The 27,075-nt window shown below is 39.7% G+C and overlaps 1 protein-coding gene across 1 annotated transcript in view; it reads left to right on the forward strand.

Annotated features, from left to right (window-relative positions):
- The window catches only part of LOC138293202 (vitellogenin-A2-like), a 60,174-nt gene that overhangs the window by 13,645 nt on the left and 19,454 nt on the right, over positions 1–27,075 (forward strand). The window contains exons 10-25 of the mRNA XM_069232290.1: positions 1,098–1,223; positions 2,499–2,717; positions 4,963–5,186; positions 5,289–5,386; positions 6,481–6,605; positions 6,894–6,995; positions 8,918–9,037; positions 9,129–9,318; positions 9,466–9,559; positions 11,611–11,796; positions 13,796–13,943; positions 14,657–14,882; positions 15,017–15,189; positions 15,561–16,079; positions 20,108–20,158; positions 21,296–21,403. Of these exons, the coding sequence (XP_069088391.1) occupies positions 1,098–1,223; positions 2,499–2,717; positions 4,963–5,186; positions 5,289–5,386; positions 6,481–6,605; positions 6,894–6,995; positions 8,918–9,037; positions 9,129–9,318; positions 9,466–9,559; positions 11,611–11,796; positions 13,796–13,943; positions 14,657–14,882; positions 15,017–15,189; positions 15,561–16,079; positions 20,108–20,158; positions 21,296–21,403 (2,709 nt within the window). The remainder of the gene's footprint in view (positions 1–1,097; positions 1,224–2,498; positions 2,718–4,962; positions 5,187–5,288; positions 5,387–6,480; positions 6,606–6,893; positions 6,996–8,917; positions 9,038–9,128; positions 9,319–9,465; positions 9,560–11,610; positions 11,797–13,795; positions 13,944–14,656; positions 14,883–15,016; positions 15,190–15,560; positions 16,080–20,107; positions 20,159–21,295; positions 21,404–27,075) is intronic.

Below are 27,075 nucleotides of genomic sequence, written 5' to 3' on the forward strand. Positions count from 1 at the left end.
GGGCACGTTTGTGTCTTGTCAGTGAGGTACAACTTCAGTCCAGGGACACAATGAGCATGGGGCCAAGACTGGACATTCCTGTAGCACTTAGCGCAAATTTATGAAGTAAAACACAAAGATGATGGGTGAAATGCTTGTAAAAAGCCACAGCCACTAATAAACACTTGACTTGCACCCCAAACTATCTTGTTTTCCTAGTATGCCACTTCAGACACCAGCCTTATGCAAGTCTGCAATGGTCCTGCTCCAGTAGGAACAGTCCAGCTTGAACTTCAGGCCAGCTCCCCTCTGAATGAGTATATAAGGAACCCAAATTTTTTACACCACTATACCACTTCTACTGGTCTGGGGATGCTTGAGTCATTAGGGACCAGTCTGGCAGTGTAAGCTACACTGTTACCATTGGAGCAGGATCATGATGGATTTTCATGTGACTGTCCTCTGCTAGATCGGCATAGTGGGTGGGAAACGATGGACTAGCATGCAGCCCAAGCAATCTACAGTGGCTGAGAATAATTCTAGCATTCCATTAATCACTTTATTGTTTGATGCCATTTGTGAAAATGTCACACTTAGGATGCATATTCTAAATTTCAGATGTAGATTTATTTTCTTAATTGCATACTCTGAAGCTTTTTTGAGGCATTTCCATTTCATGTATTTGATACTATTATTAGCAAGTGATATTCTGATGTTACCCGTATTATAACTGTTTGCGCAATACCTCCATGCCATCAAGGACTTTTAAGAATCACCCTTACGCGCTATTACGCACCCATAACATTTTGGGCTCACCAATGCATACTTAGCTGCCTAGTCTATGTGGCATCAGTGTATGACGCTCAACAAGTAGCCCAAAATGTCATGTAAACCCAGTCCACTCTTGTAAAATCATTTCATAAATGGGAGTTCTGTAGAACACAAACCCATAAGATGTAACCAGATGATGTATTTTTGTAATATGTTTGCCATGTTTTATTTGAAACCATATTCTCCATAATTGCAAAAATGTAGTGAAAATGTCCATACCATGTGTGGTGTGTAAAATACACATGATCTATATGTCAGTGATTTGACTGCTGTTTAAAAATCTGCAGGATTTAGTGAAAGTGGCAGAACATCAGAAATCCCCTGCCGTCTACAAGGCAACGATCCTGGCCTACGGGTCCATGGTGAACAAGTACTGTGGTGCACACTCTTCCTGCCCCGAGGAAGCGCTATCCGTGAGTAACTTTTCAGTAGGGACAGAGAAAATGATTTTACATGGAACACACTTATTTTGTTAACACAATCAGCGTGCCTTATTGAAACTGCGCTTAAGTATGTGCTTTAACATGAAAACAACAGCATCTGTGGCCATTTTGTGGCCATTTGTACCAGCAGGTAGGTACCAGTGGAAAGTGTCCACAAAAAAACAGGAATAAGCATGTTATGTTTTCATTGCTTAATAAGCATCAGTACTAAAACAGAGGCAAATTGCATTTCCACACACTAGTACTCACATGCATCCGGTGGAAAAAATTATTGTGCGTGCAATGAGCATGTCCAGTAGACCATCACGCTTGCAGAACATGAGTGTCTGTTGGACAGATTACTTTCTCCTCCTAATTAGGGCTAAAAATCAAACTTTGTAAGGATAATTGTACTATAAGTAGAGCAATATCAACAATAAGTTCACTGCATGAAGATGTAGATATTTTTTGTGGCTTTCGTGGAGATTTGAAACCCACTTATTCACTGCAGTGAAAACCACAGAAACACAAACTACCTCTAAGTTGGATGACGGGAAGGGGAAGGAAGTAAAACACAGAGGTCTTTGGAGGGGGTGTCAGAATGCTGGGTAATTTCATTTGTCACATTATTTAAAGGATAAAGCAGGGTGGTTCAGCCAGTTAAATGCTTGCCTCTGACTTCTGTGAGCTATCTGGAGATCTTAAGACAAATCCTAAAAAGGCCTAATCAGCTTTCTATTCTTTAGAGGTTGGTAACTTCAGCATTGTTAAATTAGGTAATAGTTACTCCTGTTTACTGCTCTTAAAGGCCTTCGCCCAAAATAATAATCAGAAAATCAGTTATTGTTGTTGGGTTGAGGAAAAAACACCGAGCTAGGCTCAGTGTGGTGGACTTTAGAAGCTGTGGGATGGTGAATTTTGTGTGATATTTCTCATGATTCCACTTCCTCTGCACTGCTCATTCATGAAATGTGTTGAGTGGTTTTCATGGGGGAGCATATGCGATGTACAATGGTGGATGAATACGTGTCAATGGAATGAGTTTTCCACATCTCCCTGCCAATAGACTTCATAGATGTCTCAAGATTTACTTTCACTGTCTGAGACATCAATTCTAGGTGGAAAAAACTATGCTATTGATAGATATTCTTCTATCACTCTTTATGTGACTACTCTGTGAAGAGAAGGTGAACTAAAGAATGAGTGAGAGAGCATGAGAATGAAAGAGAGGCAAAATGTGACGCATTAGATGTGCTTCTTTTGCAGCCCCTCCATGACTTGGCAGCTGAGGCAGCTAACAGTGCCCATGAAGAGGACATGGCGCTGGCTCTCAAGGCTCTGGGAAATGCAGGACAGCCAGCCAGTATCAAGCGCATCCAGAAGTTCCTCCCAGGATTCTCCTCGAGTGCTTACCAGCTCCCTGTCAGGATCCAGACCGATGCAGTGATGGCTTTGAGGAACATCGCGAAGGAGGATCAGAGAAAGGTAAGAGAGAAGGAGTGAGATTCATCATAGGAACCATCATATCAAGATGCACACCAGATTCCAAAGAATAATTGTATTGTTCACCATCAGCACAATAGTTAATTGAATATCAATTTCACATTATTGGCTTGGCTACATACAAGCACTATAGCAAGCCATCAAGTTGTGCTCAGGATTTCTAACTTTACACACAATATGATTAACAGCATTATTATTATTTATAGCTTTGTGCACTGATTTATTGCTTATTGGGTCCTCTAAGGACTATTTAGCCATCAGAGTGTGGCTACATTTCCCACATAGGTGACACTGCCTCTAATAAATATATTTCCAAATGTTGTGGCCTGGAAATAAAAGCACAATCCATGTGAATAAGCGTGCCATCACGTGTCTACATGCCTTATTTTCATCTGTCCATGTTTTGGTCAATTTTCCAATATCGCATCTGGTGTCAGTATATATCCCACTTACGAAGTGGCCTGAAGATATCTCAGAATCCCCATAACCTACTGCTAATTAGCCAGACAAATCTTCATTGATCTACTGTATGCAAATTGATTATTTGCCCAGCTATTTAAACACTGTTTTCCTATTTTTCTTCTCCAGCTTGCCCCTGAGAGGATGACATTTTATTCTAGAGTTCAGATTTAAATATCAGTAGTATAAGAATGTATGGAGTTAATGCAAAACCTGGTTTGCAAGGGCAACCCCCATGAATAAAATTAAACTTAGGTTTATAGAAAGTCTCTGTAGTTCCAAAATAGTGGTATTCTATATGCACATCACACAGTATGAGTATAAGGAGTCTACTGAAATAGATGGTCATTATTATCGCACTTTGATAGTAATTTTGGATTAGGCATTTTTAAAGATACACAAGAAAACGAAACTGGATCACATCTGTAAAACCCAATATGAGTTGAACTCCTCAGTGCTGTATTTTAGTATACTATGATGGTTTACTGGGTGGGTGATTACAAATACAGCCATGCTTTCTGTCTGGATTTCTAGGAAAGCCTTTCTAAGAAGCAAGTCATTTTTTTGTTCAGTTATGTTTATAATATAAAATAGCACAAACAAAACCCAAGGATCCAGAAGCCCCTTGTCAGAATCCCCCCCCTATGTATAGTTTGCTGGGGATACGATATGATACAATTGCTTATCTTATCTCTGGCAACGTTTTAATAGACATTTACCCAGTATGGTGACACAAAATAGGTGACTAAACTCTAAGGGCCAGATGTAGCAAAGGTTTTTACCCATTCTGCGTCTATGGGAAAAAGTGTTCGTACATACGGCCCTAAATAACATGCCTTGATTTCTTTACTGAACGCTTTTACTCTTTTCTCCATGGAGGGATTAGGGGCCAGATGTACTAAGCGGTTTGCAAGGCGCCATGCAAAACGCGATTCGCGATGCACATTCGCATTTTGCAAGCCGGTACCGACTCGCAAAATGGGAATGCGACTCGCAAATAGGAAGGGGTATTCCCTTCCTATTTGCGATTCGCACCGCACTGCGATGCAGAATTGCTTTGTGACCGCGGACCCGGTCGCAAAGCAATTCGCAGTTAGCACCCATGTCAAGTGGGTGCTAACTCATTTGCAAAAGGGAAGGGGTCCCTATGGGACCCCTTCCCCTTTGTGAATGGGGCAAAAAATATTTTTTTTAAATGAAACCACATGGTTTCATTTTTTCTTTTGTATTGCAACTCGTTTTCCTTTAAGGAAACAATACTGCTGGCTGAAATACAAAAAAAAAACTCACAGATGTGTTTTACAGACCAAAATAGGAAACTAGAGAGAACAAGCTGTTTTTTATGGTAACAGAAATTAACTCATCTACTGCTTCACTCCTTGAGAATGGTAAATGTGCTATTGGAGGAGACATCTTGGATAGAGTGTGCCTACTTATGATGCTCCTTGACGTCTCATCACTTGCACACTTTGGAAACAAAACTTTAAATCACAATTTGGCACTTCTTGTGAAGTACATTGAGCCTGTTGTCCACTTCTGTCAAGTATTAGTCGAACGTTCATAGTGCCTGGTGCTTCAGTTGTTATTGCTGTACTGAAGGCAGGCACTTCTTCACTAACTAGACACACCACAGCGTCTTTTGGCCATCAAGCTATTTCTCACTGCAAATAAAGCGTTATGTATAAAGGTAAACGTTCATCACGGGATATTGCTGACATGGTTTTCAGGGTTGATTTTTACAACAAATATTTTATGTTTCTCTTTGTAGGTTCAGGAAATTCTGCTCCAGATCTTCATGGACCGTCGGGTTCGTACCGAAGTCCGGATGATGTCCTCTATGGTTCTGTTTGAAACCAAACCTGGTCTCGCTTTAGTAACAACCATCGCCAACATCGCATCAAAGGAAAGCAAAGTGAACCTGCAACTTGCGAGTTTCGTCTATTCACAGATGAAGGCCTTGTCCAGAAACCGAGTCCCTTCGCTCCATCAAGTGTAAGTGTCAAAGTACGAGGTATAAAAGAAATAGAGACTAATAATCAAATGTGATCATACATGGGAGCTCGACTGTAACAACACCTCAATCATTTCCTTTAGGGCTGCTGCTAGCAGTGTTGCTGTAAAGATGTTGAACCCCGTGCTAGACAGAATGAGCTATCGTTACAGCAAGGCTTTACACATGGGCTCCTTCCAGCGTAAGTACAGGAAATGAATACAAGGCACTTGAGCCCTTTTCGAATTGCATTAATAATCTTTCTGAGCCCTTCTCAAACCTTACAAGCTTTCATGTAGCTCAATACAAATGCTCAGTACAAACATACATGTGAAGTTCTACAGAACTATAACCATAACAGAGGAATTACATGTGTATAAGAAAAACGCAATTAAATCACAATTTTCACTACATTCATTCGGCAGACTGTCAAAGGTCAATGACAATTTTACAGACAGAAAACATTCTGCAATTATATAAGCCTTCAAACCTTAACCAACTGTCCTGATTGGCTGCACCCCCAACATTAGTTCTAACACAAACACAGGAAAACAAAAAAAACTAATGGTTTCTGATCAATACCTAGATTCCACATCTTGTTGATACCAGGAGCATACCAAGCATTTGGGCTGATGAAGTAAAAGCAGTATTTACGGACTACTTGATGTCAAGGGTCTACATCGCCTATTTGTTGGTGACACAGAAAAGGCACATTGATATTTGATTGTTTAGGAAATACTCTAACAGTGAGAATGGCTCATTAATGGAGATTTACCTACTTGCACACAGTTCTAAGGTGGTAAACCTTGACTGCCATTGGATCAGATTGAGACACCACAAAGAATGTGCCTATTAAGATGAGCAGTGTTGTGAGCGATTGTTTCCACTTGTGGTTCTTCATGGAAGGTCCCCTATTTAACCTTCATTGTTAAATGTATTGACTTTCTCTATTTTTTAAACGTGATGTCTGCATCACTTCGTCAATTACACATTCTTCACACATTGGCATGGATGAACAGCATCTTTAGGTGGAACATATAAGAAAATATGGAATTTATGGGCATATATATGTTCTGAGAACATTTTGTCTGAATCCTTTATACATGTCAAGCACAATACATAGTACTATGATGTTGTGACATTGAATTGTCCTTTTTAAGTGTCTTGAAAACTGAGAATCTTGAGAGGTGTCTTGAGTTGTCATGACCATACGGGACTACCACAATAAAGCATCAGGAAGAGTAACCGTTATGCTATTTAAAAATATATATATATATATCTATTTTGTTACTATAGATGCACTAATGGCTGGAGCTACTGCAGATATCTTGATCATGAACAGCGCCAGCACAATGTTCCCTGTGTTCCTGCTTGCCAAAACCCGAGGGTACTTCACTGGTGTAGAGGCTGATATTCTAGAGGTAAAGACTGTCCCGGTTAAAGATCAGACTTTTAGACCAACAAATATAGAATGGGTGAATTGTCTTTTTAACCAAAACAACAGCATATATAGTAAAGAGTGTGTTAGGAGATGCACGGACACCTTGCAAATCAGTGGTCAACTTGCAAGGAAACACCTCCTCATCTGTGCATAATGCTGTAAGGGAATACTTATTATGATATATTGTTTGCAAAAACAGTGATCAGTATGATTCTGACTGATATATGACCCCTGTCATACATATACCTATATTTAAATATGTTACTAGATTGCGGTCCGAGCAGAAGGCCTGGAACAAACTCTCAAGAAACAGAATATTCCATTTGCAGAATATCCAATGCGCAAGAAAATCCAGCAGATTATAAAAATGGTAAGGCATTCCTTTACATTTGTTGAATTTATTATTTACACAATACATCTAATGGCATGAATTCCATAAATACCAAGGCACATCCATTTCTACTTCAGTCAGTCAATTCCTGTCAAACATTGGGCATACGTCTATTGAATGTCTCTCTCAAGTTCACACTGGGTGCACTATCGCACACATTAACCATTTCAGATACTCATTGGATCTCACATGAACAAAGCTTTCCCAATTTCTTGTGCTAAGATTGCCGAAGAAATGTTGGTTCTGATTTAGAGGTATTGTTGAGTTTAGGAGCACTTCAATTTCAATTCAACAATTTCGAAAAACCAGTGGACCGTGCTTTAAAGAGTATATTAAGTCAGCCTTTGGAAACAAGTATCTCCTTTTTATGAACCATTTATTTATTTTCCACAGAAGAACAACAGTGAGTCTGACATGTAGAAAAATACAACTATGTCACAAAGTAGGACAAGGGTAGTAAGATTTCGTGCCAGAGTCACAAGAAGAAATACGGAAAGGGATTGTCTAATGATCACAGCCTTTTGGAAAAGGCAGATCTTTCTATATGCATGACACTTTATTTAATCTAGTTATCATGGGGTGAAGAATTAAATAGACTGTGTCACCCAGTTTTACAAAGTTGCAATACAGTGTGCAATTTAGGTATAAATATAGCCACTGTGCACCATCTGAGTTTAAGACAGTTGCACTTAATGAAGCTAATTTAGAGCTCACTTGGCAGCTGAGGTCCTTGTGTCTATCTTCGTGGCAGACCACCACCCATCATATTTAGAGATCACTACATTGTCGCCAAGAAGCACATTAATGAAAGTACTGCTGCTGACATGTCATGAGCACTTATTATAAAAGCTTTACTGCCAGTCAAAGACAATGTAACTCTATTCATCATTACTTTTTGTTTCACCGAAACAAGCCTCCAAAGTGGGCCCAAAGCACAACAATGGCCTCAATATGGAAGCTGTTTATGCTCTGACCATCGGGGCTACTGATTTCCCTACCGGTGGCAATCCCATGGAGGACAAATATGCATTAAAATGACCACTCTATATATGGGGCCAACAGAGGCACAGACCAAGTGTCCCAGTTGAAGATTGCTGACTGGGTCAGGAGTCTCCATTGCCAGAACTTGCTGAGGTTCTGCAGTCGGAAACGCAAAGGTCACCCCAGCAGGAGTACTACCAAATAACAACAGGACTATTGTTCTGCCAGTCTGTAAATGGTACCCTTAGCATCTCATTACTTAAAGAGGATGAAGAGTTCTTTGGCAATAGAGGGGAGATAGTTCAAACACAAGTACTCTTGGAACCCAGTTAGCTAGTGTGTGACTATTGAAGTGACAGATTCTACAGCAAAAGCATACACTACATATAGGACACTTGCACTAGGTCATGTGAGGGACTGCAACAAGTAGCTTAAAAAGCCTCTCCAATGTAGTGGGAATCTAGGTTCTCAGCATCCCCAAGGGGAGATCATCTAAATGAAAATATGTTGAATTCCTGGTCTGAGAGCCTATAGCATTCTCTCGGGGCAATGTCATGCCTTCCCCATCCCTGCAAAGTCAGCAAAAATCCTGGGAGTAGTAGCTGAGAGTGTCACTTCCTAGATTTCAACAGGTTGACGGAAGCCCAGGTGCATACTGCTTCTGTGTGCCTCTTCTACTGACCAGGATGTAAGTTAAAGTGAGAGGTCAGCAGGAGTATGTGCTAGACACAGGTCTGTTCTCCCCATGTCCCGAGTAAAGGTTTATTGGCTGAGGCTTAGCCAGTGCCACCCCGACTGCTAACTGTGTTCAACAGCTTTATATGAAATTCTAATTACTTAGTGAACTTAGATATAGAAAGCTTTGTGATTTTAGGAAGCTATTTCATAATTCCTACAACTTGTGTTCTCTCTTTCCACAGATGCAGGGCTTTAAGGCACTGCCTGCAGATGCCCCATTAATCTCAGCTTACATCAAGCTGTTTGGTCAAGAGATGGCTTTCCTTGACATTGACAGGGAGTTTATTCAGACTGCCATTAAGGTAACCACCGCTCTATTTTGTATTCTCATTGCTTTCCACAGAAAAAGTACTTCTCATTCAATGATTCTCTGGTTTATTTGTCCTACCCCAGGCTCTCAATGAACCAGCAGCAAGGCACAGTATGGTGAAGACTGTGATCAACAAACTTCTTAATGGTGTTGCTGGGCAATATGCCCAACCGGTGTTGGCAGCTGAGATCCGACAGATTGTTCCCACCTGTGTTGGTCTGCCCATGGAATTGAGCATATATTCTGCTGCTGTGGCGAATGCTGCTGTTAACAGTATGTTTCTAATATTTATTGATAAATATTTATAGCATGGGAGGACAATCAGAAACGCACTCATTTATTGAGCTAGTGCTGCACAGAGATGTCTGCCTCTTTTAAATGTTTTTGATCTCTGTTTCAATACTAATCTTTCTTTTACAGTTGATGTGAAGGTGTCTCCCTCTCCGTCCTCGGATTTCAGCCTTGCTCAGCTTCTTGAGTCTAATATCCAGGTTCATGCTGATATAGCACCAAGGTAAAATATATTTATAATAATTTAGCCAATAAAGACTAGCTGACATCTGAGTGTGAAAAATTATCACTATCAATATACAGGGAGGCTATTTCTGAAAGTTCTGTGTCTCCATTTGAAAAAAACACCCTAATTCTTGTGACATAGGGCCAGATTTAGAACTCGGCAGATGGGTTACTCCATCACAATGGTGATGGAGAACCCGTCCGCCCCAAATCTAAATTCCATATGATAGAACAGGATTTAGATTTTGGAGAACGGGATAACAGTCACCTTTGTGACGGAGTAATCCGTCCACCAGGTTCTACATAAGGCCCTTAGTCAGATATAATATTTAGGTCCCAATTACGAGTCCGGGATATTTAGATGCTGAGATACAAAATGGTGGAAATTAATGATCCTGGCTAGTATCCATGCACATAACTGCCTATTATGAATTATATCACATGAAATGGTGAATAACTTTGAGTACTCAAATTTACATGTCAGAATTCCATGGGATTTAACACACATATATTCCACCTGCTCTTAGCAGGTGGGAAATGAGTGCTAGAAGGCTGGGTTGGGACTGGGGTAGAGTCAGGAGGTGGGCAGGTGACGGGTAGGATGTTGGTTGAAAGAGAGGAGCATTACATGCTTCTTCCTGCTCAGGCAAACGAGCACCTTATTAAATGACTACAACTTTGAACTTTGAATCCAGCCTGAGTTACCTGGATCAAACAAAATTAACTGTGAGCCATTGATATGACAACACTCTGGCGATGTAGAGCAGATTAACTTCCACTTCCATGTAACAGTGTTAACCTGCAGATTTGCCCTGGCTCTTCACAAATATGACGATGTCCTGCAAATAAGGAGGTTACCTCTAATTGGAGGATCACTATGAATGGAATGGCCTATATGTATACCATAAAGTTATAAGTGGTAAAAGGCTGAAATACATGACTTTGTCTCCTGGAACATTGTGATCATTTGAAATAGCCTGCTAAATATCTATAGATGCTAAAGACAGACGATGGTGAAAAGCAGCCCCTCAATCCAACAACCCATAATTTTTGTTGCCTTACTTGCCAAAATGAGGATGAAGAATCAGTACCTCAGATATTGCTCCTGGAAAGTATGCAGCAGGCATCCAAATATATGAAACGTTTATAAGATGCCTAGTAAGTAGACACCAGGCATTTATCTTTTTGGGAAAATGTTGACCAATCAGGTTGGTCCTCACAAACTAGAACAGCCTCACCATACTCAAAATACAGTTTTGGAAGAGTAAGTGCATTGTTATTACTGTCTAACAATGTCAAGCTAATATTTGAAGGGCATATAAGGCCTTGCATGCCATTTACAAGCATTTTATATCAGCAAACTGCTGCACATAACTGATATAACTATTACACCTTTTGTTTTTTGAGGAACTGTTGTGAACAGAGGTTTTTTTCCCCCGGACCTATTGTACTGAGTAGCAATTATGCCTTATTATAGCACTTTGTTGGAGTGCTCTTGAAAAGACATGTGGGGCCTAATTTAGTGTTAGGTGAACGATTTACTCTGTCAGAGACATGACAGATGTTCTGCCTGCTTTATCACATCTGCATGGATATAATCCAGTTGCATAAGGTGGTCAGGATATCTTTCACATTTATGACGGAGTAACCCATCTGTCATGTTCTACAGCAGGCCTCTAGCATCTGTTTCTCCTTCCCCCATATGACTCTAACTTGAAGTACTTTGGAAGTACAATGTTGCTGTTCTATCATTACCATGTAGGCAGCATATTAAATTTGCATAATGATCTGACTGTTGTTTTTCTGTATCTTCTGTGTCAGATGCCATGATCTTAGATCACGATTTACTTGAATTTGAACTATTACCTCACTGTACTGGCCTTCTCTGACTACCCTACTCTCACACATATTGAGTCAACAAAGAAGAACCTCTACATATATAGGTGGAGATGAGTATTTGTTATTTTAGGCATAAACACCAGAAACGGCCCCCGTTTGCTGGTTCAGAATGTCTTTTTGGATTGTGAGCACTCACGATTTCTCTTTCAGTGTCTCCAAGCACACAGTGGCAACTATGGGTATCAACACCCACCTCATCCAGGCTGGAATTGAGTTTCATGCCAAGGTCCGTGCAAATGCTCCAATGAAGTTCACAGCCAAGATTGACATGAAAGCCAAAAACATGAAGATTGAGACAACACCATGCCAACAGGAAAATGAACTCTTCGTAACCAGGTATTCTGTTTGTTTGGTATTTAAAATATGTATTTTCTGCAAACACACTAGTGCTGTTCTCATTTAATGAAACATTCTATTGTAATCATTTTGAATGAGAAATTGACATGACTGCATTCCATAACCAAAGATTCTAATGTCTTCTTTGATATTGCAACATGTTATAAGAAGGTAATTTATTATCATAAATATTGTACTTTCCGCTAGCAAGATGGGAAGGTCAGGCACAACTTAAGCATCCCCCAGAGAGGAGGGCATTTGATGACTGTTGAACAGTCTACACTCATTTATTCCTAAAACAATATTATCTTCTTTGATATGTAGGTTCGGATCGTGGCCTTTTTTTCAACAAGTCTCATTTGATCAGAAACGGCTGCCGATATAAAGCTACCTTTCTTCATTGGCAATGCTTCCTTACACAGAATGTTGAAATCGATGTTTCTCCTTGTCCATCTAGTAAATCATCAGGATTCGGGGCATCCTTTCCAACAAGCCAAAAGTACTGAAATACACCAAAACAAATCTTGGTACTGAATGTCCCAGCTGTTTGTCTAACTTCATGACATCTTCCCTTCATTTTGAAGATAACTGAGAAAATAATCACCACGCTCACCTATAATTTTATTATTTGAGGGCATTAGCATGAAGTATTGGTTTCAAACAGTTAAATGCATGAAACCAGCCATGCTATTAATCTCCTCCTCTTCGTCACTGTTATAGCCACGGAATTGCCTTTTTTAAAGCCATTGCACTTTAAATACAATTATAAGGTACGGTTATACCTTGAGATCGTCACCATTAATCATATATATATTTTCATCTGTTTTTCAGGGCACTGCCTAGTGTAGGCCCTCGACAATGAGCCCTCTCTTCACCCCAGTTCTGGTAGTCCTGTCTGGAGCTTACATATTAGACTCAACTCCATCTTAAAGTAGTTCAGTGTTTAATTGAACATGTGTTCGTAGAACAAATATGCTACTTGTGCTTATCACAATAAAACAATAAATACAGACCTACTACTTATATAATGCATGAACTAACCAGTAGCTATAATAGGGTTTGCGGCAATGCCCGTTACAGTGAGTGTGTTGAAAGATCATAAGGACAATATTAGTAATCCAGGAAACAGATGTAAAAGCTGTGAAAGGAGACCACATATATGTACACCCCATCATTAGATCACAGACAGCTTATACAAGGCAAGGTCCAGATAAAGGTAAATACGGGAACTCTGAGGGACACATTGCAATAAGAAATAATTCAGTCCGCTGTTTAATTGAGTCTGTGATTTATAACATGCCTGCTTCTTTAATTTATGGTGAATAGATCTCCACATTATCCCACATCTCCAAAAATCCTCTTTAAGTCCATTGCACCCATTTACAGATGTTTAACCTTTGACTGTTAAATCTTTTAATTGAAGCAGATTTCTTTGGTTCCACAAAGACAGCACAGAGTATATCTTTGAGGCAGTATGTGAAAATATGTAGTCTGACATAAGTATCATGTCCTAAATATCAATTACACAAATATTGTCGTGTTTGGTGTAGAATTATATTAATCACTCCAGTGAGGCAATATATTTTTAGGGAATATGTAGGACAGAATGTTTCTATCTGCTGATAACATGACAACTATGTTCTGGTACCACGCCTCCTGGGGTAATACCAGTATTGCTGTACATATTTTAAGCCACAGTGTGATGGGCAACTTTGAGATGATACAAGCATAAACAGTGGAGGCTTCAGAAAGAACCCTTAATGGATGACCAACTACTTCAAGAGTACATAAGCTATGAGTTCAGCGTCTGGCAGATGAATTGTTGATAACAATTAATCAGAAGCAAGAAATGCAACAGAACACTCTGAGGAGATGTATCAGATGTGTGTTAGAAAAGTAACATAAATGAGAATGTAGAATGTTAATCTCACTTCTGAAAGCTCTTATATAGTCCCAGTCCAACTGACAACTGCCCAATGTTTCATCTTTGTGTCCCCAGAGCTCAGGTGTTTGCTGTTACAAGAAATGTAGAAGACCTGGATACAGCCAAGAGAATCCCATTATTGACACAAGGAGCTGTGCCAAACATTCTCAAGAAACATTTTGAGACAACAGGAAAGTCATCAGCAGAAGCTGCCAGTATGATGGTAATATGGCGATATTACTTCAAACTGTACTGATCCTATTTGAAAAGGAATTAAATAGGAAAATACTCTATGATAAATTCCTTGTAATTCTATTTATAGCTCATCTTTTGTTTTTTGTAAATGAATAATGAAAGAACAAGGTTACAAACGTAATGCTCATTGTAAATCAAATACTTACATATCAAATAAGGGCAAAATAGAAGAGTAAGACACACATAACTAATGTTTAAAATGCGGCTCGGTTTTTAATGAATAATCAGTGATTAGATGTGAAAACTATTTATAAATATATATGACTAAAATGCTAAACTTCACCTAATTCCATGAATGGATTGGAATTTAAAAGAAATTCAAGTCAAAGATTAAGATGAGAATTGATCACCATATGGCAAAAGTGATAATGCAATACTTTCAAATTCATGTTCACAAAATAGCACCTATTTCCAAAGGAGTGCTATTTAACTAGCCGTACATGACAGACAACAACAGATAGACAAGCACAAAAGACAGACAGATTCAATGACCACTTGTTAGCTGGATATACAGATAGGCACACAAACAGACATACACACAGAGAAGTAAACTATTTAACCATAATTATCTACATTGCCGCAAGCTATACAAAACTAGTAGGCTAGTCACAGTATACACCACAAGGTCAAACACACTAATAATTCATCTAACAATAATCTATTTTTCTGTGTTTAAATCAGGAAGTGTCATCAGAACTTTTGTCCAAGAGGTATGCCTACTCTGCAGAAGATAGAGATCATCGCTCTGCTGCCAGAAGCACTAATGCATATCAGGCCTGTGCAAAGGCTAAAACCTTTGGCTTCCAAGTCTGCCTGGAGTACAAATCACAAAATGCTGCCTTTCTCAGAAATTCACCTCTGTACAAATTAATTGGGGAGAATGAAGCGAAGATTGTCATAAAACCAGGTACACTTCTGAATTAAAATAAACAAGTTTGTGTAACCTCTTTTTTTTTTCTGGTACACAATGCTGAAAAGATGGTATCTGAAGATATTAGAAAAAGTTGCATGGAATAATGTAATTCCTCTGGTTGGTTTCAGCTCATACAGATGCAGCTATTGAGAAGCTGATGCTAGAGGTCCAGGCAGGACCAAAAGCAGCATCAAAAATAATCACCATGGTAACTGTAGAGGAAAACGAAGGTGAAGAGCTTGAAGAGTCTGTGGTTCAAATGAAGCTGAAGAAAATTCTGGGAATTGATGAAGAATACAAGGTAACTGGTTGTCATACACTACCACCTCATTAAAGAAATTGTTCTTAATCATAATAATTGCATTTCTTCTAAAATTATGTTCACTATAACTGTTTTGAGAAACGTTTAGCAAATATTGGACAAGTATATTTTACAAATATTTCTATTGTGCGTTTGACTTTACTTACTGTGTGCATATCTGTTATACTACTTTAAAAAACATGAGAACATCATTTGAAAAGGCAATTTGTGGTGCATTGTCAAACATTGCTTTGGTCGCACCAAACATCTTTTTGTATTATATAATTGTGCAAGAGAGTGTGGTTGAACATGCAAACACTGATCCTAATTCATACAGCAATAACATATTTATATTCATGTTCTGTTTGTAGGTTAGAAATGAAAGCTTGATTAAAAAACTGAAGAAAAATCAGAGAAAAGGCAAACATTCTAAGGAGCATGCTCCAAATGTCGCTGAGGTTGCAAAGGTCGGAAAGCAGCAAAGTTCATCTAGTTCTTCTTCTTCCTCCTCTTCCACATCATCATCTTCGTCATCTAGTAGTCCCTCAAGCAGTAACCAGCAACGAGACAGTAGAAACAATAGAAAAAACAAAGGTAGCAGCAGCAGCAGCAGCAGCAGCAGCAGCAGCAGTGGCAGCAGCATCAGTAACAGTAAGAGCAGAAACAAAAAAAGGCAAAACAGCAGTAGTAGCAGCAGCAGTAGCAGCAGCAGTAGCAGCAGCAGTAGCAGTAGTAGTAGCAGCAGCAGCAGCAGAAGAAAAAGTACCAGGCACCATCAAACTTCTCACCATAAAAGCCAACAACAACAGCAGCATAATCGTAGGAATCAATGGAGCATTAGCAGTGCAAGCAGCAGCAGCAGCAGTAGCAACGAGTCCTCAAAGAAACAGGTAAAGTAATGATTCTATTTGCTATGAACTATGTAATTTTGACAAGGTCTATTAAAGTAGTAATCTTCAAAGATGAGTCTACTTAGCTGTGGCAGCCAAGCTGATCTCATTTCCTTGAAATGTGTTCTGAGCGTACAAAACATAAAGGGGAATTGACCCGGAGCTAATGTCCCACTCATATGCTCAAACAAGAGTGTACTGAGAGCAAATCTAGTTTCTCTATTAGGCTAGAGCAGAGCACAATGATAATGCTACATCACCATTCTTCATGCAGTTAATTAATTTTGATTCATGGCATGCAACATTTGGGATTTTGAGACTCTGATCTTTATGTCCATCATTATGTTATATCCATAGCTCGCCCTCCAGCCTATTACATTCCAAATAAACCCCTGCAAATCTTGGCACATTTCCTCCAGCAGCCTCTTTTAGGATACAATGTAATCTCAACCATCATTTACCAGTCATGCTATGGCTCCAGTCATCAATCTTTAGAGGCTTGGTGACCATTCCATTTTTGTGCAATGGCTTTGTTTGCTATAAAACACCTTATCTAAAAAGAACCTTTTTCCCCAAGTAACATTGCTTATTACCCAATACCCAGAAGTACAGTAGGTGCTTTCAGTTCCACAGAAGTCCCAATGTTGCTTCCATTTCCAGACACACCCTCTCCCTACATCCTCTCTATTATTGGACAGCTCCATGGGATGTGCATGAAGGTGCATCTTAACCGTTGCTTCCCAAACAATGATCAGTAGTAGAACTGCATTTTTTCTACCTGACCACTAATGTAGTATATTCAGTGGGAAATCTCCCACTGAATTACTTGAAAATCTGACCTCACTAATGGTTGGCATGTGAACATCAATAACTCCTTTCGCACGTTTTAATCAGTATTGCCTATACCTTCTTCTCCCCCCTTCTTCGAGTGTCCCAGAGTCGTCCGTGTGTCCTACTTCAAAGTGACATATTTGTGTGATTTTATCTATCTATTGCCAATACTATACTAGTTAATCCGTATCTCACTAAGATGTGTGCACTAATGGGCTCCATATATGTATTCAAAACTTTCATCAGAACAAATGACAACATTTATGAACAAATACATTTATGGGTGGGTATTCATGATTTTGGGACCATGTTTAACACCCAACACTCCTAATATCTTTTATAAGACTATTCTCTTTTTAATGATGAGTTAATATAGTGAAATAAAAAATACATGTGCCTTTATATATGTACTTAATTATAAATTAATGTGCTTGTGTTGGTACAGAAGATCACCTGTGTTTGGTTTTTCAGTTTCAGTTGCATGGTGAGAATGTGTGGGTGAGGTGAAGGCGTAATCATTTTTAGCAAGTAAAGGTGTTCATTTTCAGATGTGGACATTTGATTAACTCAGAGTTTCAGCCAAATGTGGTTATACTGTACTGAGGGAGTTTACATAAATGAAAATTCCAAAGTATAGATTGGACACGCAAAACTGGGTCGAGATCTGGTGTTGTTTCACCCAGTATAAACCACCAGTGAAACCGCATGGTACATTAGTGAACCAGAGCCATTAGAGGAATTTTAAGATGGGCAGCATGTGGTCCTGCCTTTGAGATACGCACAGTGGCTGGCTTCCTTGTCTGTGTAGTATGTGAATTAAATTCCAGGGTAGTTTGGTGTAAATTAAGTTAAAGGAGTTCAGTTGTGCTACAGTAGTGATTTCAGTCACCGTCACTCAGCACTTAAAGAGTAGGGAAAAGTTACGAGTTAACATACTTTAGGGTTACATTGACTAGGGGACTTAAAGGGGGCTAGCATTAAAGGGAATGCACAGGATCATGACTTTCAAAGAGGTATTTGGAGGCAGGTCCAGTCTTGCTGGCCAGTTGAAAGGAAGAGACTCTGGCTTTGCTCACGAGAATTGGAATCTCATTCTAGCCTGCGGCTCATGCAAAGTTGGTAAGTATATGTGAGTAATAACCAGATTAAATAACAGTAGCTTTCTGTACCCTGAGACATCAGTTCCTATACTGGATAGAATGTTTGGTATGAACTGCACTAAGGCAATCATGGAACATACTTTTAACATTCACGCATCACTGTTTCTAGTAGATTCTAATGATGTCATATAATGCCTTTGTTTACACAAGGTGTTCTTTTCAATCAACTCTCATTCATCTCTTTGTGGATTCATAGTCTATGTGCTGATACATCTGTAACAGTGCAGTTTATCGTGGCCTTATGCCACATGTGTAATTTTCCTGTAAATTGATGACTTCTGAGAACTTTGTCCCTAAGTGATGCAGAGTTGAATTGCGTAATGCAATTAAACATCACTGACCATTAACCATCATATTCAACATCATTTCCTTACTGCTAGACGCCTTTGCATCCTATCCCACAACCCGCCCCCAAAGGAGTTTGCATCCATCACAAATCCATTACAGACTAATCCTCAATATCTCAACTCTGTGAACTTGCCACCTTTCATCTCTATGCATTAACTATTCTCCATAATCTCCGAATCTACTTGGTCCACAATCAGCATCCATTCCTGCCCTGGACCAAGGTCTAACCTTTTTCAAGTTCCTTAATCCTGTCAACTTGAGTTATAAACCCATTTGACCCCTTTCTCTATACAATTTGGGATTATCTCCTGAACTAAAATGTTTTTTTTTGTTAAGGCTGATTGAAAGTGACATCTGGCTCATTTTGCAGCATACACATAATGAAAAGTTGCAATGTTGTTGGTAAATTTTAGTTTTCGGCCTCAAATATAGCAAATTTACTACTAATGGAAGGAATAGCACACACACACGCACAGTGCTTCTGAGTCTGGCATTTTTTCAATTTGACAGCTTGAGAATTTGCCTAGTTGATTGATTTAGGCACCTCAGTGTAATTTTCAGGTCCAGCAGCTAGAAGCTGCTTACGAACACTTAGCCAAAGTCAGTAATGCACATTTAAGAGCTGATTACATTTTGGCTCGTCCTTCTGTTTCACGCACAAAAGTTCCATTTGGTTTAGAAATTGAGCACAAATTGCTGCCGATGCTTAAGTTTGGACCTTTGATTTGCGGCAGGTAAAAAACGTGTTGCAACTGGAGGCCGCAAATTTCCAGCACCTCAATCTGAGTGAAATTATGTGCAAATTAGTAGCAATTCTCTAATCCACGTGGGGCAAATTGAATTTGAGTGCAAATTGTTCAATCACTCATTACTGAACACTTCATCAACAATAACTAGCAGATGCTAAATTTGCACTTGCGGTTTGCATGGACACCTTAATCATGTCCTTATTCACTGTCAGTTTAGATTTGTTCTGCATTGTGATTTTCCATGAATAGACTTTTTTAAACTACATGCAGTTGACTCTCCAGCTGTCTTGTTCTTTGTGTTGCAAGTATTCTATGTTGCATAGTATGCTATATAGGTCAATCAAGTATATACAGATGTGAACCTTGGTACAAAGCAACAAAGAGCTGTACAGGAGACAAATTACAATACTTGTAAGTGAGCAGAAATACAACTTTTTGGGTTAAGGAGAGGATAGTGGTGGGAGACAAAGTAAATGGGGTTAGGAAGCTAATAGTTGCATCAAAGGCGCATTCGAGAGAAGGGGAGTCAATGGAGATGGGGCACCTCAGACGAAGTGGCAGTGGGGTGTACTGAAGTGATGGAAAGCTTCTTGAAGAGATGATTCTTCGCCTCCTTCCAGAACTGGAACAGTGAGCTGACCTGCATTTTTTGATTTGGGGTGTTGTTCCAACCTCATTTTCTTCTCAAAATTCCTCATTTGCATTCTGAAGACTCTTCTCCTGCATATTGTTTATGTTATGCTCGAGGTTCCGATCTTGGCTGCAAATGTAGGGAAGGATGTTGGTATTGACAATCTTGTCAATGAGGGAGCTGGTATTAAATTTGTTGCATCTGGTTTGACAATCACTTGTTCGTACAGCATCAAAAGCATACTTAGATATATGAACAGTGGTCAATTGCACCCTTGACACAAGTCTGATTGCATTTTTTCTCCTGCAGACAAACCCTGAAATGTATGACCTACGTTTCACCCCAGCATACAGAACCTCTGTAAGTGTCATTCGAAATAATTTGGAGTTAATATTTGTCATCAAATACTTTGTGTTGGTTTTCTCAAATCATGAGTTAGGGACAATGATACTTCTCTAACGGTAATGTCATATTGTCCATGTCACCAAAAAACAGAATGTGAGGTTTTCCAATTTTGATGCCTGAAACCTTGCCACAGGCCACTGGAATTATGGGATTTTGAAGCTGCAGCTTTTTCCATATAATTCTGAATTTGCCGCAATTGCTACATAGTCCATTATTTGCTGAATAATCTGCAGATTTCATCCAAAAATAGTTTCTAGCTCAATAGAGCAAAAGTTACTAAACACAGTGACACATGCAGGGAAAGGCCCTTCACAAAGGTTGAATTCTCAACTTTCAGTTGCTTATTGCTATATTTAGGTGTCAAACCGGTAGATATCAGAGGAAATACATGCCCAGTTAGTGTTAAAATGTGCAAAAATGGCATCATAATGTGGTAATAGTATCACAAAATGTGCTCCCTTATGCAGCATAGTTTGCCTTTTCTGCCTCTCAGTTTAATCAGCCCTGCTGCATATTTGCCACCCCTGCTGCATAATTTCAGTGGCCCTGCTATGTCATTTTTCTACGTTTAGCACTATGTGGCACAAGTTACAAAAACCGGACACATTAGTTTCTGATACATATATTAAAATTAAAATCACCTTTAGAGCTGAAACTGTTTGGATATAGTTTGGGAATTCCTGGGATGGCTCTGTAGATAGACATGTAAGCGTGTTTAAATCTGGAAGGCATGTCGGTTGATGTTTTTTGCTTAGTTCGGTTTATGCAGTAGGGATGTACATGCTTTGCCTGCTGCTTGTATCTGCTAGGAAGAACTTCCAACACATCTAGCACTGAGATACCCCTAGCTGGGAACTCTTTAGCAGGAGGACAGAAAGGTGAGAAAAATAATGTTTCACAAAGACACAGAAATACATTGCCATCAAGCTCATTTTAGAGGGTTTTGTTAGTCCTGTGATTCTAATTAGCAGTCACTCCTGCAAATGCAAAATTATTTGAAAGTTGGCTTTTTACAAGTTATTGCCATAAGTATCACTTATGTTGTCTCTATTGGAAATGTGCATTTTCATAAACTACTTTGTAATAATGCAGCGTCCGAAGAAGAGAACCTCAGGGCACAGAGCATCTTCCCATTCAAGCTCCAGCTCTTCAAGCAGCAGCAGCAGCAGTAGTGCATCCAGTGCTAGAAGATCTCAACGGGTAGGTGCTGCATGAAAATAGATCAGTAACTACATTATCTCCCTATTTCGGGCATCTTGGGGTGTTTACGTTTTTGATTCCGTAGTCTAACAAATTATTTTAGACCAACACTCTTGAGGTGAAGATAGAATTTTTATTCATCCTGTGCTCAGAACAGCCCTGAGCAGGAAGACATGATAGTTTGCACCCATGTATGGGGTTGAAATCAGAACTCCTTGTTTCCATCACTCTTCGGAATTACAAAACAATGTGCTTCACATTTGCATTTCTTACTGCTGAATATCTAAATGTTATTTACAGGTGGTTACATTTTGTTGTATGTTGCAAAAATTGACATCCAACATAATTTCCTTTCACACTTCCTGTCCCCTAGCAAGATTGTCACAAAATTCATTTTAAATGTAAATAAGCAGCAATTCTTCAGAAGATATAGCCTTACCCTTATTTAAAGCACAGAAAATGTGAGAAGATTAATATAGAATGTAAAATATTTTTTATTTATTGCTTGGATTTCCATGACCCTTCAAATTTCCCCACCAGTGGATCATGACCTGCAGGAAATGCTGGTCCAGACTGTTTCAATTTGACAACGACCTGCCTATACTAAACGAGAAGGGACAACCAGTGGAGCCACTTAGGTAAATCTCATTCTTCGGAGATGCTAAAGCATAAATCCGAACTCTCAGGCCACTGGCTGGTTGTTCGCAATAAAATTAATCAATTGCGGAGAGCATTATCTCTCCAATCGAGATGCTCCTGCTTTCAGAATGAGAAAATAATTTATTTTGGGGACATCAATTTTAAAATTTTTGCTACACTAGATCCTAAACAACTCCAAAGCATGCCCCCTATGTGACATCCAAGGGCCGCACTTATTTACACTATGGATTTCTTTGGCCTAGCCAATGTCTGTTATACAATAAGCTGGACTGTTTTTACATATTAATCTGCTCCCCTTGGACCATGTTCCCGCATCAACATTTTTTTGTATCCAAAAACGTGTTCCTCTCTATTACTATTGATCTTTATCCATGTATTGATTCAGATCACAATGCATGAGAGGGTCTCTGCTTTCCTTACCAATTAACTGCACCCATTGCACATTCAATAGAAGTCTCATAAACGATGCAAGTCATATAGATTAGATGTCTAAAACAAATCTTACAAGACTACCGGAATAATAACATTCAGGCAGCAGCTCTAACTACGGTCTGGAACTCCATGAAGGCAGTGGTAAAGGGTTCTACCCTTCCATGTGCTATAACAAAAGTGGAAACAATCGTTAAGAACCTGTGAGTTCAAAACTTTGCTTTTGGAACTTGAAATCAAATGTGCATTGTCCCTACTAATGTAGAAAGATGATCATGAGGGGTAACATAAAGAGAGTGAGAAGAGAGAGAGAGAGGAAGCGAGCATGCTACCAAGTGTCTCATTTTTTCTTATGAGATGGTCCTCACATTAAAATTGTGAACAAACTATTTTTTTTTTGTAAAAGACCCCTCACCCTCCAGTTAGTGGCATGCTTCGTCATTGGAGTCCCACCTGTGACAGCTAGCGTGCCAGGGTGTGCTTTAATGCCTGATTACAGCGGAGCAGAGGCTAGTTGTTTGTCCAAGATGAGAGGAGAAGTGAATTTAAAATTGACTCATGGTTACCCACCTGTATGGTGTGTTTTAATCTTGGCAACCTTGGGCAAGGGTTAAAAACAGTGTTGAATGTGTAGCGAGCAATCAATGAACTCTTACATCCTTACTATGGATCGACATGTTGCAATCATAATGTGTAAGCTGTTCAGGCATCACTATTGCTTTCATCAGGACTGAAAATCTGGGGCGTGCTAAGGCATGCGATAATCACACGCTGAATAATTTGCAATTTTGTCTGGGTGTTACTCCCTTCGAGTTTCTGTGTGAAATATAAAGAGTGAGAAAGACATCATTTTATACTGTGGCAGACAACACATTCATGAGGGCAAGGGTAAAGCACTCACAGCACGCTTCCCCCAGGCATAAAGTTCCAAGTAAAATGGAACCACCTAGCCAATGTGTAAAAAAGTAGCAGAATATTGCTGTTTGTGGGTCTGAATGAACCCATTATGCAGATCAATCAAAAGCAGAGAAAGATACCAGCAATGTAATATTTATGCAGCACATAGTGAATCAGCTTGCACTGCAAAGCAATATCTGAGGTAAGCAAATCAATCAAGGGTGCAAGGAAGTATCTGCACTGTAACCGTTATGTAGCACCTAGTGAATAATTATGCACCATAGAGTAACAGCAGGGTGACATATTTGGCATGCATCGCTTATGACCATATGGTTCACAACATTTAAAATATGATGAACACACAACACAGTGTGAAAGGACTGTGAAAACATACTATAATCACATACTTCTTAGTCAGCAACTCCTTACACCATGGATGCTCCCAGGGGGCGAGCCCTCTAGTCACACACTGATAAGAGTCACATGCACAATTAGTGGTCCTTCCTTCTGAGAAAGGCTAGCGAACAAAATACAAATACTCTGCGCCCCAGCCTGCACTTACATTTTCAAGGGTAAGCACCTGTATCAGTACCTACATCACAGCATCCGGACCTCAGTAGCTTAACTCAGCCCCAAATCGCTCTCAACTAAATAGTCCGTGGGCTGTGACAAAGCCTTGTGTGCACTTGAGTTGCTTTCTAGTCTGGCGCTCTCAGTATGCGTCATGTGCATGTGGGCGTGGCCATGGTGGGTGTGTTATTGCAGCTCCATGGCAACCAAGGTCAATGCATGCTGGAAATACACCGTGCATCCATAGGACAATCAAAACATATTAATTGAAGGGAATGACTAAATCAGGAGGACACATGTTACTCCTAGAATTTCAACGCAAGTTAGGGGTACTCTTTGCCTGTAAACAGAGGGCAAAGGGGTATTTTTAATTACATGGAGCTGCTATATAATAAAAAATATATAGAACAAAACCTATAATATTAAATTCAGATATATTATCAGAAGAGGGATTTCTGGCAGGAGAAGTAGAAGGTGAAAACATTTTGAAAATAATGGCAATATGGCCAAATAGTTTATCTGAAACTTAAAGAAAAGCAGAGTAAGAATCCTATTGATAGCATACAGGAAGCCCAGGGAAACATTACTCAGGATAAGACTAAGAAAATGTATATATTCCAAGATCACTATGAGTAGCTACATTAAAAGGAACAGCTTACCACTTAGGAAGAAATGTCTAAATACATAAATTAATCAGGAGTTCAACTAACAAGCAACTGCAATGTGAAATATTGAAGACTCCTGTCTTCAAAAATGAAATGCAACTGGCAATTGAGATTTTCCTAGCCTTGGTGTCTGAAAGGCTAGATTTTATTAAAGACAGGGAGGCGAGTGTTATGCAGTCTTTTCTTGCTTTAATTTTAATAGCAGCCAAGAAGAAACTACATTTCCCGATAAAAACAGAAACTACAAAGTGACATCACAAAGGAACCATCCAATAGGATGTCGAATACCCCTACTAGTATCTTAACTGCAAGCAACAAATCCTCTTTTCTTGATGCGAAAACTAAAGAGGAAAAGTAACACACCAGATGACATAAAAAATAGAAATCAGTGTCACAATGTCCACAAAGCAATCTTGAAGATGGCGAGTGTAGAAAGGAGTCCGGGAAGGATATCTACTGATGACAGAATCCAGTGTCGGTGGAAGTTCCTCATGTAGATTATGAAGAGCCAACGCTGGAAGAGGGAGTTGGAACTGAAATAAAAGAACAGGGAGGGTTAAACTAGTGGCGGGATAATACTCGCCTCTGTGTCTTTAATAAAATCTAGCCTTTCAGACACCAAGGCTAGGAAAATCTCAATTTTATTACAAGACCGGAGGCTCATATTATGTATGTATAAAGCATAGCAATAACTGAGTCTGAAACATGAGAAATTGGCTTACAGTAAAAAGTTCTAAAGGTACTTTCATTAGACCAATCTGCAGACTTGAGAATATCCTGTAAAGAGGATCCTGCCCAAAAAGCCCAAGAGGCCATAGCCCCTCTGGTAGAATGGGCACCAAAAGACTCCACATTGATCCCAGCCAGAGACATGATCCATTTAACCCAACGAGCTAGGGTAGGAGAAGAAACAGGATTATGGGGTTTCTGAAAGGACATAAGTAATTGGGAGGCAGAGTATGATCTCAAATCTGCAGCACGAATCACATAGCTTTTTAAACAATTTCCAACTCACAATTTGGGTTGAGAGGGAAAAAATGGATAATTGACAGATGCTAAATTAGTTTTAGTACGTCTTTTGACCTGAAAAGAAACACCGAGGGGAGAGAAGAAAAAGGAAGTAACATCTAAGGCCTTAACATCTGAAAGACGTTTAAGAGAGACTACACACAAAAGCATAGTCAATATTGCAAAAAGTTGCTTAAGAGAGATTAAATTATTATCCAGCCAAACTGTAAAAAAATGTAATACCAGATTAACGTCCCACATAGCATTATATTTAGGAGACGGAGGAAAAACACATCTTACTCCCTTTAAAAGTTGGCAGATGAGAGGATGTTCACCAAACGATCTGCCATTGACTCTTTGATGTTCAGCAGAGATGGCAGATCTATAAGTGTTGATAGTGCGATAGGCCCTACCTTGGGAGGCCAAGGAAGCAAGGAAATTCACAACTAACACTACATCAGCTAAAAAGGGATCTGAATTCCTGTCCATACACCAGCTGCTCCAAATGGCCCATGCAGAGTTGTAGGCTTTGGAGGTGTCCGGGCCCTGGCCTGTTGGATGAGTTTGATAGCATCCTCAGAAATTCCTGGGGTTCTCCAGGACGACCTGAAATCCTCCAAGCGATGCGGAACAAGGAATTGTTGAGAATCAAGTGATGTTGTTGCCTTTGGGGATCCAAGAAGAGGTTGGGGAAATGAGGAAGCCAGACAGGTTGGTCGATTGTTAACTCCAATAAAGTTGGATACCAAGGCTGAGCCTGCCAGAATGGGGTTATAAGAACTGGAGTGGACAGCTGTCTGTGTGCTTGTGCATGGACTCGAGAAATGAGCAGGAAGGGAGGAAAAGCGTAAAGAAGAGATGACGGACAAATCTGAAGGAAAGCATCCGTGGCTAGAGCCTGCGGATCCTGCCTCCAACTGAAAAAGGAAGGAAGGTGAGAATTGAGGCGAGAAGCAAAAAGATCTATGGACATTTCGCCAGAGATGGAAATAAGGTGATTGAATACTGAAGGGTGCAATTGCCAATCGCTGGAGTCGTGAAGATGTCTGGAATACCAGTCCGCTACTGTATTCAGACTGCCTGGCAGATAAACTGCCTTGACTGAGATTTGTCGAGGAAGACAATACTCCCAAAGATGTTTTGCCAGAGTGGACAGAATCTTGGACCTGGTGCCACCTAGATGGTTGATATATCTGACGGCGGTTAAGTTGTCCATCCTGAGAAGAATGGTGCAACTTGCCTTGTCCTTTGTAAAGATACGGATGGCAAAGGAGCCTGCAAGCATCTCTAAACTGCTTAAGTGCAAGAAGGACTCCTTCAGAGACCATGCGCCTCCAATTTGAGAACTGACCACATCTTGCGCCCCAACCTGTCCGACTTGCATTGAATTCTAATACAAGATCTGGGGCGGCCGAGAAGATAGTTCTTCCATTCCAGGCGTCT

This window comes from Pleurodeles waltl, chromosome 4_2, assembly GCF_031143425.1.
Source record: "Pleurodeles waltl isolate 20211129_DDA chromosome 4_2, aPleWal1.hap1.20221129, whole genome shotgun sequence".
NCBI lineage: Eukaryota > Metazoa > Chordata > Amphibia > Caudata > Salamandridae > Pleurodeles > Pleurodeles waltl.